Raw genomic sequence first — 17559 nt, 5'->3', positions numbered from 1 at the left:
ATGGTAGAGTGGCCAGACGGAAGCCGCTCCTCAGTAAAAGCCACATGATAGCCTGCTTGGAGTTTTCCAAAAGGCACGTAAAGGACTCAGAGCATGAGAAACCAAATTGGTCCTTGATGAAAACCTGCTCCAGAGCGCTCAGAACCTCAGGCTGGGGCGAAGGTTCGTCTTCCAACAGGACAATGACCCTAAGCACACAGTCACAACAGTGCAGGAGTGGCTTCGGGACAAGTCTCTGAATGTCCTTGAGTGGCCCAACCAGAGCCCAGACTTGAACCCGCTCAAACATCTCTGGAGAGACATGAAAATAGCTGTGCAGCAACACTCCCCTTCCAACCTGACAGAACTTGAGAGAATCTGCAGAGAAGAATGGGAGAAACTCCCCAAATACAGGTTTGCCAAGCTTGTAGCGTCATACCCAAGAAGACTTGAGACTGTAATTGCTGCCAAAGGTGCTTGAACAAAGTACTGATTAAAGGCTCTGAATATTTATATAAATGTCATATTGTTTTTTTTTTTTGCAAAAAATCAAAAAAACTGTTTTTGCTTTGTTATGATGTGGTATTGTGTGTAGATTGACAAATTCATCCCTTTTAGAATAAGGCTGTAACATAACAAAATCTGGGGGAAAAAGGTCAAGGGGTCTGAATACTTTCCAAATGTACATGGTTCTTGTATCCTGCAAATCCATGTTATATTGCACAGTTATATTTCACAGTTCTGTATTGTATTGTGATGAGTCACTTGTCAACCTCTCCTTCCCCAAGTTGGACCACGTGCAGACAGAGCTGGACGAGCACGTCAAGGACACCAGGGGGCGCTTCACTGACCTGGGTCGTGAGATAAAGACCATCACCAGTAAATACGTGACGGAGATTGGGGAGTGTTGGCGGTCCGGGGACGGGCTGGACAAGAGGCTGTCCAAGATGGAGGACGTCTGTGGCCGGCTGGATGGTGTCTCCAACAGCCTGGCCAAGATCAAGGTAGTGAACCTTTTTTTTAAATTTTACCCCTTTTTCTCCCCAATTTCGTGGTATCCAATTATTTTTTATTAGCTACTATCTTGGCTCATCGCTACAACTCCCGTACGGGCTCGGGAGAGACGAAGGTTGAAAGTCATGCGTCAGCCCAACCAAGCCGGACTGCTTCTTAACACAGCACGCATCCAAGCCGGAAGCCAGCCGCACCAATGTGTCGGAGGAAACACCGTGCACCTGGCAACCTTGGTTAGCGCGCACTGTGCCCGGCCCGCTGCAGGAGTCGCTGGTGCGCGATGAGACAAGGATTTCCCTACCGGCCAAAACCTCCCTAACCCGGACGACGCTAGGCCAATTGTGCGTCGCCCCACGGACCTCCCGGTCGCGGCCGGTTACGACAGAGCCTGGGCGCTGCAGTACAGCACCCTTAACCACTGCACCACCAGGGAGGCCTGAATCTCTTTTTAAGGAACTTTTTTTTAATCTGTTTTTTTAAAAACATTTGTGTTTTGTCCTTGGAGTTCTTGAAAGGCTGATGTTGAGTATAATAATTTTGTATTATTATTATCAAGGAGGGGCTGAACAGACACGTGTCAGGGCTGTGGAACTGTGTCAACACGCTCAACTCTACGGTCATCTTCCACGACGAGTCCATTGACAACATCCAGCACGTCCAGCTTCCAGACGTTCACTCTGACATCAACAGGCTCAACACCTCTGTCCTCAACGTCCTCGAGGAGTTCCACAGCTTTAAACAACAGGACTTTGTTGGTGAGTGTACTAAAGGGAGGTGAAGTGCAATGTGCCAAATTGTTGGGCGAAATGAGCTTTTAGTAACTTCATAGCCAAGTCATTGAGTTGATGACAATTTTCTCCTTAGGGATAATAAAGTGCATCCTATATCCTATTTCAGTTGATTTGTACTTTAAGAGTGAAGTTAAGTGCACATCTAAGATACACTACATGATCAAAAGTATCGCCAAACATCTCATTCCAAAATCATGGGCATTAAAAAGGAGTTGGTCCCCCCTTTGCTGCTATAACAGCCTCCAGTCTTCTGGGAAGGCTTTCCACTAGATGTTGGAACATTGCTGCTATAACAGCCTCCAGTCTTCTAGGAAGGCTTTCCACTAGATGTTGGAACATTGCTGCTATAACAGCCTCCAGTCTTCTGGGAAGGCTTTCCACTAGATGTTGGAACATTGCTGCTATAACAGCCTCCAGTCTTCTAGGAAGGCTTTCTACTAGATGTTGGAACATTGCTGCTATAACAGCCTCCAGTCTTCTAGGAAGGCTTTCTACTAGATGTTGGAACATTGCTGCGGGGACTTGCTTCCATTCAGCCATAAGAGCATTAGTGAGGTCGGTCACTGATGTTGGGCGATTAGGGCTCCTGGCTCACAGTCAACGTTCCAATTCATCCCAAGGTGTTCGATGGGTTTGAGGTCAGAGCTCTGTGCAGGCCAGTCACATTCTTCCATGCTGATCTCGACGAACCATTTCTGTATGGACCTCGCTTTGTGCACGGGGGCCTTGTCATGCTGAAACAAGGAAAGAGCCTTCACCAAACTGTTGCCATAAAGTTAGAAGCACAGAATCGTCTAGAATGTCATTGTATGCTGTAGTGTTAAGATTTCCCTTCACTGGGACTAAGGGGCCTAGCCTGATCTATGAAAAACAGCCTCAGACCACTATTCCTCATCCACCAAACTTTACAGTTGGCACTATGCATTCGGGCAGGTAGTGTTCTCCTGGCATCCGCCAAACCCAGATTCATCCATCAGACATGCCAGATGGTAAAGCGTGATTCATCACTCCAGAGAACGCGTTTTCAATGCTCCAGAGTCTAATGGTGGTGAGCTTCACACCACTCTAGCCAACGCTTGGCATTGAACATGGTGATCTTAGGCTTGTGTGCGGCTGCTCGGCCATGGAAACCCATTTCATGAAGCTCCTGACGAACAGTTCTTGTGTTGATGTTGCTTCCAAAGGCAGTTTGGAACACGGTAAGAAGTGTTGCAACAAAGGACAGATGATTTTTAGGTTGTGTCCACATGCTGTTTTTGTATATTCAGTGTACGTATGAGAATGCCCAAGCCCCATTTCAAGAATGCAGAAGTTAGAGATATCATTTGGGAGGTTGATGGTCGAGGTCAGGACGAACGGGACGGACCAGAAATAAACCCATTATGTGTCTGGTAGTTTTTAACTGTCCTCCTCAACTTTCTGCTCTGGTGTGGATCTTGCTGACTAGACTATTTGGAGCAGAGAGAGTATCTTGTCCTTGGACCCTGGACTGTGGTGTGTCTGTGGTGGTCTGTGGTGGTCTGTGGTGTGTCTGTGGTGGTCTGTGGTGGTCTGTGGTGGTCTGTGGTGGTCTGTGGTGGTCTGTGGTATGTCTGTGGTGGTCTGTGGTGTTTCTGTGGTGTTTCTGTGGTGAGTCTGTGGTGGTCTGTGGTGGTCTGTGGTATGTCTGTGGTAGTCTGTGGTGGTCTGTGGTATGTCTGTGGTAGTCTGTGGTGTCTGTGGTAGTCTGTGGTGGTCTGTGGTGGTCTGTGGTGTGTCTTTGGTGGTCTGTGGTATGTCTGTGGTGGTCTGTGGTGTGTCTTTGGTGGTCTGTGGTGGTCTGTGGTGGTCTGTGGTATGTCTGTGGTAGTCTGTGGTGGTCTGTGGTGTGTCTGTGGTAGTCTGTGGTAGTCTGTGGTAGTCTGTGGTGGTCTGTGGTGGTCTGTGGTGGTCTGTGGTGGTCTGTGGTGGTTCTGTGGTGGGTCTGTGGTGTGTCTGTGGTGTCTTGCTCAATAGTTTTCAAGGCATGTGGTTTATCTTACTAAAGTAGACTCATAACTTAGTAACGAGTGCTTCTATCTTCTAGCTGTTCTGTTTTCTGGAATGATTTCTTGATGGTTGTATTGAATATCAAGTCATTACCTGTACAGTGCTGTTTGCAAATACTTGTATTAAAATATCAACAACAAAAGTAGAAAAAAGGTACATTTTCGAAGAGAAAATGTGTGTGCTTACGTCAGCTGTCCACCCTTTCCTCCATGTGTAAGGTTCCCCTGGTCTGCCCGGTCCGAGAGGAGAGAGGGGCTATTCTGGACTCCCCGGGCCAAAGGGACCCCAAGGAAGAGAAGGGCCCGAAGGCAATCCTGGCAAAGAGGGGCCCCTGGGACCTCCAGGTAAAACAAAAACACACATTGGATCATCACAAAGTGATACAGAAGCTCTGGGGAAGGCTGCGAGGTCTCTGTAAACACTTGTGATACTGACAAGTACAGAGTGCAGGGTTTTATTCTCTCTCAAATCAAGGTATGCTAACCATGACATTACTATTCATTTAATTCTGAAATGAACTAAAGTGATCTCTATTCAATCTGTATCGCAGCGTATTGAGCCGGAATATACAGCCTTTACCATGAATGCCGCAAAATTTCATTCACACAGTAGAGCTGAACCTTCTGCCATGCGGATTGAATAGAGCCCAAAATCAGTGCTGTGTTATTTAATATTTTTCTTTTCATCTTTCATCCCAGGTCTGAGAGGTGAAGAAGGTATGTTATCATGTATCTATTCATTAATAATGTTAACATTGATCTGAGTGAATAGACTCTCATCTGCCCTCAGTTGAATCCCACACCAATACTGAATTACACCATTTGTTTGTTAGTGTTTCATGTTTATACTCTGTACTATACTGTATGTACAATACTGTGTGCTGTACTGTATGTACTATACTGTATGTACTATACTGTATGTACTATACTGTATGTGCTGTACTGTATGTACTATACTGCATGTACTATACTGTATGTACTATACTGTATGTACTATACTGTATGTACTATACTGTATGTACTGTGCTGTATATACTATACTGTATGTTCTGTACTGTATGTTCTGTACTGTATGTACTATACTGCATGTACTATACTGTATGTACTATACTGTACTGTATGTACTGTATGTACTATACTATGCTGTATGTACTATACTGTACTGTATGTACTATACTATACTGTACTGTATGTACTATACTATACTGTATGTACTATACTGTACTGTATGTACTATACTATACTGTATGTACTGTATGTACTATACTATACTGTATGTACTATACTGTACTGTACTGTATGTACTATACTATACTGTACTGTATGTACTATACTATACTGTATGTACTGTATGTACTATACTATACTGTACTGTATGTACTATACTATACTGTATGTACTATACTGTACTGTATGTACTGTATGTACTGTATGTACTGTGCTGTATGTACTGTATGTACTGTATGCACTGTACTGTATGTAAACACACCTTTCTCCCCTGATACCAGTAAACACACCTCTCTCCTCTGATACCAGTAAACACACCTCTCTCCCCTGATACCAGTAAACACACCTCTCTCCCCTGATACCAGTAAACACACCTCTCTCCCCTGATACCAGTAAACACACCTCTCTCCCCTGATACCAGTAAACACACCTCTCTCCTCTGATACCAGTAAACACACCTCTCTCCCTGATACCAGTAAACACACCTCTCTCCTCTGATACCAGTAAACACACCTCTCTCCCCCGATACCAGTAAACACACCTCTCTCCTCTGATACCAGTAAACACACCTCTCTCCTCTGATACCAGTAAACACATCTCTCTCTCCCCTGATAACAGTAAACACATCTCTCTCCCCTGATACCAGTAAACACACCTCTCTCCCCTGATACCAGTAAACACATCTCTCTCTCCCCTGATACCAGTAAACACATCTCTCTCTCCCCTGATAACAGTAAACACATCTCTCTCCCATGATACCAGTAAACACACCTCTCTCCTCTGATACCAGTAAACACACCTCTCTCCCCTGATACCAGTAAACACACCTCTCTCCTCTGATACCAGTAAACACACCTCTCTCCCCTGATACCAGTAAACACACCTCTCTCCCTGATACCAGTAAACACACCTCTCTCCCCTGATACCAGTAAACACACCTCTCTCCCCTGATACCAGTAAACACACCTCTCTCCTCTGATACCAGTAAACACACCTCTCTCCCCTGATACCAGTAAACACACCTCTCTCCTCTGATACCAGTAAACACACCTCTCTCCCCCGATACCAGTAAACACACCTATCCCCTGATACCAGTAAACACACCTCTCTCCCCTGATACCACTAAACACATCTCTCTCCCCTGATACCAGTAAACACACCTCTCTCCTCTGATACCAGTAAACACACCTCTCTCCCCTGATACCAGTAAACACACCTCTCTCCCCTGATACCAGTAAACACACCTCTCTCCTCTGATACCAGTAAACACACCTCTCTCCCCTGATACCAGTAAACACATCTCTCTCCCCTGATACCAGTAAACACACCTCTCTCCTCTGATACCAGTAAACACACCTCTCTCCCCTGATACCAGTAAACACACCTCTCTCCTCTGATACCAGTAAACACACCTCTCTCCTCTGATACCAGTAAACACACCTCTCTCCCCTGATACCAGTAAACACACCTCTCTCCCCTGATACCAGTAAACACACCTCTCTCCCTGATACCAGTAAACACACCTCTCTCCCCTGATACCAGTAAACACACCTCTCTCTCCCCACCTGATACCAGTAAACACACCTCTCTCCCTGATACCAGTAAACACACCTCTCTCCCTGATACCAGTAAACACACCTCTCTCCCCTGATACCAGTAAACACACCTCTCTCCAGTCTGATACCAGTAAACACACCTCTCTCCCCTGATACCAGTAAACACACCTCTCTCCCTGATACCAGTAAACACACCTCTCTCCTCTGATACCAGTAAACACACCTCTCTCCCCCTGATACCAGTAAACACACCTCTCTCCCCTGATACCAGTAAACACACCTCTCTCCCCTGATACCAGTAAACACACCTCTCTCCTCTGATACCAGTAAACACACCTCTCTCCCCTGATACCAGTAAACACACCTCTCTCCCTGATACCAGTAAACACACCTCTCTCCCCTGATACCAGTAAACACACCTCTCTCCTCTGATACCAGTAAACACACCTCTCTCCCCGATACCAGTAAACACACCTCTCTCCCCCGATACCAGTAAACACACCTCTCTCCCCTGATACCAGTAAACACACCTCTCTCCTCTGATACCAGTAAACACACCTCTCTCCCCTGATACCAGTAAACACACCTCTCTCCCCTGATACCAGTAAACACACCTCTCTCCCCTGATACCAGTAAACACACCTCTCTCCTCTGATACCAGTAAACACACCTCTCTCCCCCTGATACCAGTAAACACACCTCTCTCCCATGATACCAGTAAACACACCTCTCTCCCCTGATACCAGTAAACACACCTCTCTCCACCTCTGATACCAGTAAACACACCTCTCTCCCCTGATACCAGTAAACACACCTCTCTCCCCTGATACCAGTAAACACACCTCTCTCCCCTGATACCAGTAAACACACCTCTCTCCCCCGATACCAGTAAACACACCTCTCTCCTCTGATACCAGTAAACACACCTCTCTCCCCTGATACCAGTAAACACACCTCTCTCCCCTGATACCAGTAAACACACCTCTCTCCTCCAGTGATACCAGTAAACACACCTCTCTCCCCTGATACCAGTAAGCACCACTCTCTCCCCTGATACCAGTAAACACATCTCTCTCCTCTGATACCAGTAAACACACCTCTCTCCCCTGATACCAGTAAACACACCTCTCTCCCCTGATACCAGTAAACACACCTCTCTCCCCTGATACCAGTAAACACACCTCTCTCCCCCGATACCAGTAAACACACCTCTCTCCCCTGATACCAGTAAACACACCTCTCTCCCTGATACCAGTAAACACACCTCTCTCCAGTAAACCCTGATACCAGTAAACACACCTCTCTCCCCTGATACCAGTAAACACACCTCTCTCCCCTGATACCAGTAAACACACCTCTCTCCCCTGATACCAGTAAACACACCTCTCTCCCCTGATACCAGTAAACACACCTCTCTCCCCTGATACCAGTAAACACACCTCTCTCCCCTGATACCAGTAAACACACCTCTCTCCCCTGATACCAGTAAACACACCTCTCTCCCCACCTCTCTCCTCTGATACCAGTAAACACACCTCTCTCCTCTGATACCAGTAAACACACCTCTCTCCTCTGATACCAGTAAACACACCTCTCTCCCCTGATACCAGTAAACACACCTCTCTCCCCTGATACCAGTAAACACACCTCTCTCCCCTGATACCAGTAAACACACCTCTCTCCCCTGATACCAGTAAACACACCTCTCTCCCCTGATACCAGTAAACACACCTCTCTCCTCTGATACCAGTAAACACACCTCTCCCCTGATACCAGTAAACACACCTCTCTCCCCTGATACCAGTAAACACACCTCTCTCCTCTGATACCAGTAAACACACCTCTCTCCTCTGATACCAGTAAACACACCTCTCTCCCCTGATACCAGTAAACACACCTCTCTCCCCTGATACCAGTAAACACACCTCTCTCCTCTGATACCAGTAAACACACCTCTCTCCTCTGATACCAGTAAACACACCTCTCTCCCTGATACCAGTAAACACACCTCTCTCCCCTGATACCAGTAAACACACCTCTCTCCTCTGATACCAGTAAACACACCTCTCTCCCCTGATACCAGTAAACACACCTCTCTCCCCTGATACCAGTAAACACACCTCTCTCCCCTGATACCAGTAAACACACCTCTCTCCCCTGATACCAGTAAACACACCTCTCTCTCCCCTGATACCAGTAAACACACCTCTCTCCCCTGATACCAGTAAACACACCTCTCTCCCCTGATACCAGTAAACACACCTCTCTCCCCTGATACCAGTAAACACACCTCTCTCCCCTGATACCAGTAAACACACCTCTCTCCCCTGATACCAGTAAACACACCTCTCTCCCCTGATACCAGTAAACACACCTCTCTCCCCCGATACCAGTAAACACACCTCTCTCCCCTGATACCAGTAAACACACCTCTCTCCCCTGATACCAGTAAACACACCTCTCTCCCCTGATACCAGTAAACACACCTCTCTCCCCTGATACCAGTAAACACACCTCTCTCCCCTGATACCAGTAAACACACCTCTCTCCCCTGATACCAGTAAACACACCTCTCTCCCCCGATACCAGTAAACACACCTCTCTCCCCTGATACCAGTAAACACACCTCTCTCCCCTGATACCAGTAAACACACCTCTCTCCCCTGATACCAGTAAACACACCTCTCTCCCCTGATACCAGTAAACACACCTCTCTCCCCTGATACCAGTAAACACACCTCTCCCCCTCTGATACCAGTAAACACACCTCTCTCCCCTGATACCAGTAAACACACCTCTCTCCCCTGATACCAGTAAACACACCTCTCTCCCCTGATACCAGTAAACACACCTCTCTCCCCCGATACCAGTAAACACACCTCTCTCCCTGATACCAGTAAACACACCTCTCTCCCCTGATACCAGTAAACACACCTCTCTCCTCTGATACCAGTAAACACACCTCTCTCCCTGATACCAGTAAACACACCTCTCTCCCCTGATACCAGTAAACACACCTCTCTCCCCTGATACCAGTAAACACACCTCTCTCCCCTGATACCAGTAAACACACCTCTCTCCCTGATACCAGTAAACACACCTCTCTCCCCCGATACCAGTAAACACACCTCTCTCCTCTGATACCAGTAAACACACCTCTCTCCCCCTGATACCAGTAAACACACCTCTCTCCCCTGATACCAGTAAACACACCTCTCTCCCCAGTAAACATACCAGATAAACACACCTCTCTCCCCTGATACCAGTAAACACACCTCTCTCCCCTGATACCAGTAAACACACCTCTCTCCCCTGATACCAGTAAACACACCTCTCTCCTCTGATACCAGTAAACACACCTCTCTCCCCTGATACCAGTAAACACACCTCTCTCCCCTGATACTGATACCAGTAAACACACCTCTCTCCCCTGATACCAGTAAACACACCTCTCTCCTCTGATACCAGTAAACACACCTCTCTCCCCTGATACCAGTAAACACACCTCTCTCCCCTGATACCAGTAAACACACCTCTCCCCCGATACCAGTAAACACACCTCTCTCCCCCGATACCAGTAAACACACCTCTCTCCCCCGATACCAGTAAACACACCTCTCTCCCCTGATACCAGTAATACCACACACCTCTCTCCCCCTGATACCAGTAAACACACCTCTCTCCCCCGATACCAGTAAACACACCTCTCTCCCCCGATACCAGTAAACACACCTCTCTCCCTGATACCAGTAAACACACCTCTCTCCCCTGATACCAGTAAACACACCTCTCTCCCCTGATACCAGTAAACACACCTCTCTCCCTGATACCAGTAAACACACCTCTCTCCCCCGATACCAGTAAACACACCTCTCTCCCCTGATACCAGTAAACACACCTCTCTCCCCCGATACCAGCAAACACACCTCTCTCCCCCGATACCAGCAAACACACCTCTCTCCCCTGATACCAGTAAACACACCTCTCTCCCCTGATACCAGTAAACACACCTCTCTCCCCCGATACCAGCAAACACACCTCTCTCCCCCGATACCAGCAAACACACCTCTCTCCCCCGATACCAGTAAACACACCTCTCTCCCCCGATACCAGCAAACACACCTCTCTCCCCCGATACCAGCAAACACACCTCTCTCCCCGATACCAGTAAACACACCTCTCTCCCCTGATACCAGCAAACACACCTCTCTCCCCTGATACCAGTAAACACACCTCTCTCTCCCCTGATACCAGTAAACACACCTCTCCCCCGATACCAGTAAACACATCTCTCTCCCCCGATACCAGTAAACACACCTCTCTCCCCCGATACCAGTAAACACACCTCTCTCCCCTGATACCAGTAAACACACCTCTCTCCCCTGATACCAGTAAACACACCTCTCTCCTCTGATACCAGTAAACACACCTCTCTCTCCCGATACCAGTAAACACACCTCTCTCTCCTCTGATACCAGTAAACACACCTCTCTCCTCTGATACCAGTAAACACACCTCTCTCCCCTGATACCAGTAAACACACCTCTCTCCCCTGATACCAGTAAACACACCTCTCTCCCCTGATACCAGTAAACACACCTCTCTCCCCTGATACCAGTAAACACACCTCTCTCCTCTGATACCAGTAAACACACCTCTCTCCTCTGATACCAGTAAACACACCTCTCTCCCCTGATACCAGTAAACACACCTCTCTCCCCTGATACCAGTAAACACACCTCTCTCCCCCGATACCAGTAAACACACCTCTCTCCCCCGATACCAGTAAACACACCTCTCTCCCCCGATACCAGTAAACACACCTCTCTCCCCTGATACCAGTAAACACACCTCTCTCCTCTGATACCAGTAAACACACCTCTCTCCCCCGATACCAGTAAACACACCTCTCTCCCCCGATACCAGTAAACACACCTCTCTCCCCCGATACCAGTAAACACACCTCTCTCCCCTGATACCAGTAAACACACCTCTCTCCCCCGATACCAGTAAACACACCTCTCTCCCCCGATACCAGTAAACACACCTCTCTCCCCTGATACCAGTAAACACACCTCTCTCCCCTGATACCAGTAAACACACCTCTCTCCCCTGATACCAGTAAACACACCTCTCTCTCCTCTGATACCAGTAAACACACCTCTCTCTCCCCTGATACCAGTAAACACACCTCTCTCTCCTCTGATACCAGCAAACACACCTCTCTCCCCCGATACCAGTAAACACACCTATCCCCTGATACCAGTAAACACACCTCTCTCCCCTGATACCACTAAACACACCTCTCTCCCCTGATACCAGTAAACACACCTCTCTCCTCTGATACCAGTAAACACACCTCTCTCCCCTGATACCAGTAAACACACCTCTCTCCCCTGATACCAGTAAACACACCTCTCTCCCCTGATACCAGTAAACACACCTCTCTCCCCTGATACCAGTAAACACACCTCTCTCCCCTGATACCAGTAAACACACCTCTCTCCCCTGATACCAATAAACACACCTCTCTCCTCTGATACCAGTAAACACACCTCTCTCCTCTGATACCAGTAAACACACCTCTCTCCTCTGATACCAGTAAACACACCTCTCTCCTCTGATACCAGTAAACACACCTCTCTCCCCTGATACCAGTAAACACACCTCTCTCCCCCGATACCAGTAAACACACCTCTCTCCCCTGATACCAGTAAACACACCTCTCTCCCCCGATACCAGGTCCAGCAGGATCAGACTCCCACGTTCCTCGTCTGTCCTTCTCAGCAGCTCTGACCCGCCCTCAGGCCAGGGCTGGAACCATAGTCTTCAACAAGATCTTTGTCAACGAGAAGGATGTCTATAACCCAGGCACAGGTGTGTGTTTGGGCATCATTAACAGGAGTGGAGTTGTACATGTATATTATCTCTGTCAAGACCTTACCATCTTAGTTCTTAAATCTTAGACCGGAGTCATTTTTTTTCAATTTGAGTAAAGGCTTGTGTACTTATTGCATGTTTATTCAAATATATGCTGTGCTTGTTTGACTGCAAAACTCATCATGAGACGCCAACGATCCCTTTTATTTACTACGTTGTTATTATTTGACAACTCCGTTGCCCATCGAAATGAAAGTTAATATTACTGGTGTTATAACCCAGAACCATGTCTCTGTCTCGCCAGGTTACTTCACAGCCCCAGTGAGTGGTAGATACTCCTTCAGCGCTACCCTGACAGGCCATAAGAATGTGAAGCTTGAGGCTGTCCTATCTAAGTCCAACTACGGAGTGGCGCGCGGGGACTCTGCAGGCTACCAACCAGAGGGACTGGAGAAACCCATGGCGGAGGCCAGACACACGCCCGGAGCCCTGGCTGTCTTCAACATCATCCTCCCTATGGAGGTGGGAGATACCGTCTGCATCGACCTGGTCACCGGGAAACTGGCCCACTCCTCAGAACCCCTCACCATCTTCAGCGGGATGCTGCTGTATGAGACCGTCTGATTGGGCTAGACTGTCAGTGTGAGGCCTTCTGATTGGCTGATCTGAAGGAGAGGGATGAGTCTAATTGGTGCTTACAGAGACAAACAACAGTGTCTTGAGATTAACAATTGAATCAAACCAGCAAGAGAAATACCTTCATGAATGAATCAAATCAGCAAGAGAAATACCTTCATGAATGATATAGAAGAAAGAAAAATGTACTTTTGTCCATCCATTTGATGATTTGTTTTTGTGTTTCACAGCTTGTAGTAAACAGGAATCTAACTGGGCACAGATGTCCATTCAAAGTCTATTCCACATTGGTTCCATGTGATTACATTGGAACGCCGTGGAAACAACCGCTGTCCTCCCAGTGGGATTATACATCCATTTCTTTGACATTCATTTCCTTTTTCGAAAGAGAAGCCACTGCAGAGTTTTATATGTTATAATATTTTAATAGTTTGTTCAACACTATCAACTTTAATGTTTCCACTTATTGTCATAAGCTGGCCTTGAGGTCTCACACATATTCTTTAACGTCAAAGCAAACTATAGTATATTTTTTGAAAGGATCACAAAATAATGCATTGTATTTTTGTTCCATGTAGACTGATACGCCCACAAATATGACTGGGATGGGTTTATGTTCGACAATCTGTTTAATGCACACATTCTATGTCAAAGTGGTTAAGAACTATTAATGTATACTCAGTCTAAATTACTCACACTGTCTATTTCACGGGTGCAAACAGATTGAAGAGAAATGCAACAATAAGCACATTTTCCTCTAGTAACAAAGCAATTTCAGGGTGTGGGGAGCAGACCAGCATCAAACAAAGTTACGCTGGTGCTCATTCTGACTTTTGTTCTAGAACTCAAAATAAAAAAATAAAATTTTGAGGAAAATTCCATTAATTTGTTCTAGAACTCAAACAGAAAAAGAACATTTGAGGAAAATTCCATGAATTTGTTCTAGAACTCAAACAGAAAAAGAACATTTGAGGAACATTCCATTAATATATCCAAGGACTCAAGAGAAAGATTTCTTCTCAGAATCTCTAATGTAGCCATAAGGGTCATATAAACTTGGTGAAGGTCGAGGGTTCAACTGTAAAATGTGTGTCCTCTCTGTTTCTCTGGCAACCATATTCAGAGCCACAGATAACACTGATGAGGAGGGTACACATCCCTCTATCCCTCCATGAATTTAAACCTCAGCCAAGAAACCATGTGCCTGGCCAAAAGTAGTGTACTAAAGTAGGGAATAGGGTGCCATTTGGGACGAAACCCATGTTTTCTGTGTCCTTCCTCACTAGGCCAATTAACATGCCTTTCCTTTCTCAAAGTATTTGAATTCAGTCCGATACAGTACAGGAAGACCCTCTAGTGGAATGTTCATATGTTGACACTATCGAGGAACATTATCATCAGATATTACATTTACGCCTCTGTCCCCAATGGTATCCTATTCTAACTATAGTACACTGCTTTGGACCAAGTGCACAAAAAAAATTAAATAATAATAATATATATATATTATTATTTATTTTATTATTATTTGTATTTTTGGTGCACTTGGTCCAGAGTAGTGTACTATAGTTCGAATAGGATACTATAAATAAAATGGGTGCCTTTTCAGATGCACATTGTATTTTATCGTGACATATGTTGCCAGCATTTCCCAAAGTCTTGAACCAGCCCATTCGGAAAATGCAATTTACTTTGTAATATGTGTTTTTTGTTGTTGTATGCGTTGATGTACAACCTCAATAGTTTGTAAATATTTGTATGTATATTTTTTTGGTCATATATTAGTAATTTGTTGTGACTGTATGTTTTAGATTATTTTTTTTTTTTTAAACTAGGTTTGTGTTTTTGTTTTGTTTGCCACATGTGACTCCAATACAGATCACTTTTCCACATGGCGTCTTAACTCTCGTTAATAATAATAATAATAATAATAATAATAAAGCGTTGAATGCAAAGATGTGATCTTTGACCTTCACATTAACAATAAAAATACAAAAAATACACTGAACCAAATTATAAAAATGTAACCCGCAACATACTCTAAGAATTTACTGAGTTACAGTTCATATTAGGATATCAATCAATTTAAATTAATTCATTAGACCTTAATCTATGGATTTCACATGAGTAGGAATACAGACATGCATCTGTTGGTCACAGAGACCTTAAAGAAAAGGTAGGGGCGTGGATCAGAAGACCAGTCAGTATCTGGTCTGACCACCATTTGCCTCATGCAGAGCGACACATCTCCTTCACATAGAGTTGATCAGGCTGTTGATTTGTGTCCTGTGGTATGTTGTCCCCACTCCTCTTCAATGGCTGTGCGAAGTTGCAGGATATTGGCGGGAACTGGAACACGCTGTTGTACTCGTCGATCCAGAGCATCCCAAACATGCTCAATGGGTGACATGTCTGGTGAGTCTGCAGGTCATGGAAGAACTGGGACATTTTCAGCTTCCAGGTATTGTGTACAGATCCTTGAGACATGGGGCTGTGAATTAACATGCGGAAACATGAGGTGGATGAATGGCACGACAATGGACCTCAGTATCTCGTCACGGTATCTCTATGCATTCAAATTGCCATCATTAAAATGCCATTGTGTTTGTTGTCCATAGCTTATGCCTGCCCATACCATAACCCCACTGCCACCAAGGGGCACTCTGTTCACAATATTGACATCAGCAAACCACTCACCCACACGACGACATACCACTCACCCACACGACGCCATACCACTCACCCACACGACGCCATACCACTCACCCACACAACGCCATACCACTCACCCACACGACGCCATACCACTCACCCACACGAGACCATACCACTCACCCACACGAGGCCATACCACTCACCCACACGACGCCATACCACTCACCCACACGAGGCCATACCACTCACCCACACGACGCCATACCACTCACCCACACGACGCCATACCACTCACCCACACGACGCCATACCACTCATCCACACGAGGCCATACCACTCACCCACACGAGGCCATACCACTCACCCACATGACGCCATACCACTCACCCACACGACGCCATACCACTCACCCACACGACGCCATACCACTCACCCACACGACGCCATACCACTCACCATTACGACGCCATACCACTCACCCACACGAGGCCATACCACTCACCCACACGAGGCCATACCACTCACCCACACGACGCCATACCACTCACCCACACGACGCCATACCACTCACCCACACGAGGCCATACCACTCACCCACACGAGGCCATACCACTCACCCACACGACGCCATACCACTCACCCACACGAGGCCATACACAGTCTGCCATCTGTCCAGTACAATTTAAACGTGGATTCATCCGTGAAGTGAACTCACTTCTCCGGCATTCCAGTGGCCATCGAAGGCCAGCATTTGCTCACTGAAGTCGTCGTGTGGGTGAGTGGCCATACCACTCACCCACACGAGGCCATACCACTCACCCACACGAGGCCATACCACTCACCCACACGACGCCATACCACTCACCCACACGACGCCATACCACTCGCCCACACGAGGCCATACCATTCGCCAACACGAGGCCATACACAGTCTGCCATCTGTCCAGTACAATTTAAACGTGGATTCATCCGTGAAGTGAACTCACTTCTCCGGCATTCCAGTGGCCATCGAAGGCCAGCATTTGCTCACTGAAGTCGGTTACGACGCCGGTCAGGTCAAGACCCCGGTGAGGACGAAGAGCATGAAGACGAGCTTCCCTGAGACGGTTTCTGACAATTTGTGCAGAAATTCTTCGGTTGTGCAAACCCACAGTTTCATCAGCAGTCTGGGTGGCTGGTCTCAGATGATCCTGCAGGTGAAGAAGCCGGATGTGGAAGTGCTGGGCTGGTGTGGTTACACGTGTTCTGCGGTTGTGAGGCCGGTTGGACGTACTGCCAACTTCTATAAAACAACGGAGGTGGCATATGGTAGAGAAATGAACATTCAATTATCTGGCAACAGCTCTGGTGGACAACGCTGCATTCTGCATGCCAATTGTACTCTCCCTCAAAACTTGAGTCTGTGTCATTGTGTTGTGTGACAAAACTGCACATTTTAGAGTGGCCTTTTATTGTCCCCAGCACAAGGTGTACCTGTGTAATAATCATGCTGTTTAATCAGCTTCTTGACATGCCACACCTGTCAGGTGGATGGATTGTCTTGGCAAACGGAGAAATGCTCACCAACAGGAATGTAAAGAAATTTGTGCACAAACTTTTGAGAGAAATCAACTTTTGTGTGCGTATGGAATATTTCTGGGATCTTTTATTTCAGCTCATGAAACATGGGACCAACACTTTACAACACCAGTTTTCTGGACGTCTGGTGTGTTCGAGTTCAGGAGGATGGAATCTGTCTTCATAACGGGATGTTTTTTAGGATGCATCCTTCACGAAGAAACCTAATCTGTGGTT

The 17559-nt window shown here is 46.5% G+C and overlaps 1 protein-coding gene across 1 annotated transcript in view; it reads left to right on the top strand.

The window, feature by feature from the left end:
* The window catches only part of emilin1a (elastin microfibril interfacer 1a), a 65443-nt gene extending 50441 nt beyond the window's left edge, over positions 1-15002 (top strand). Inside the window, 6 exon segments of the mRNA XM_064925780.1 lie at positions 768-983; positions 1550-1748; positions 4031-4156; positions 4511-4528; positions 12337-12471; positions 12779-15002. Of these exon segments, the coding sequence (XP_064781852.1) occupies positions 768-983; positions 1550-1748; positions 4031-4156; positions 4511-4528; positions 12337-12471; positions 12779-13098 (1014 nt within the window). The 3' untranslated portion in view covers positions 13099-15002.
* The last annotated feature ends 2557 nt before the right edge of the window (positions 15003-17559 follow it).

Source organism: Oncorhynchus masou, chromosome 19 (assembly GCF_036934945.1).
Source record: "Oncorhynchus masou masou isolate Uvic2021 chromosome 19, UVic_Omas_1.1, whole genome shotgun sequence".
NCBI lineage: Eukaryota > Metazoa > Chordata > Actinopteri > Salmoniformes > Salmonidae > Oncorhynchus > Oncorhynchus masou.
Note: the sequence above shows the minus strand (reverse complement) of the source record. Positions and strands in the feature narration are given on the sequence as shown.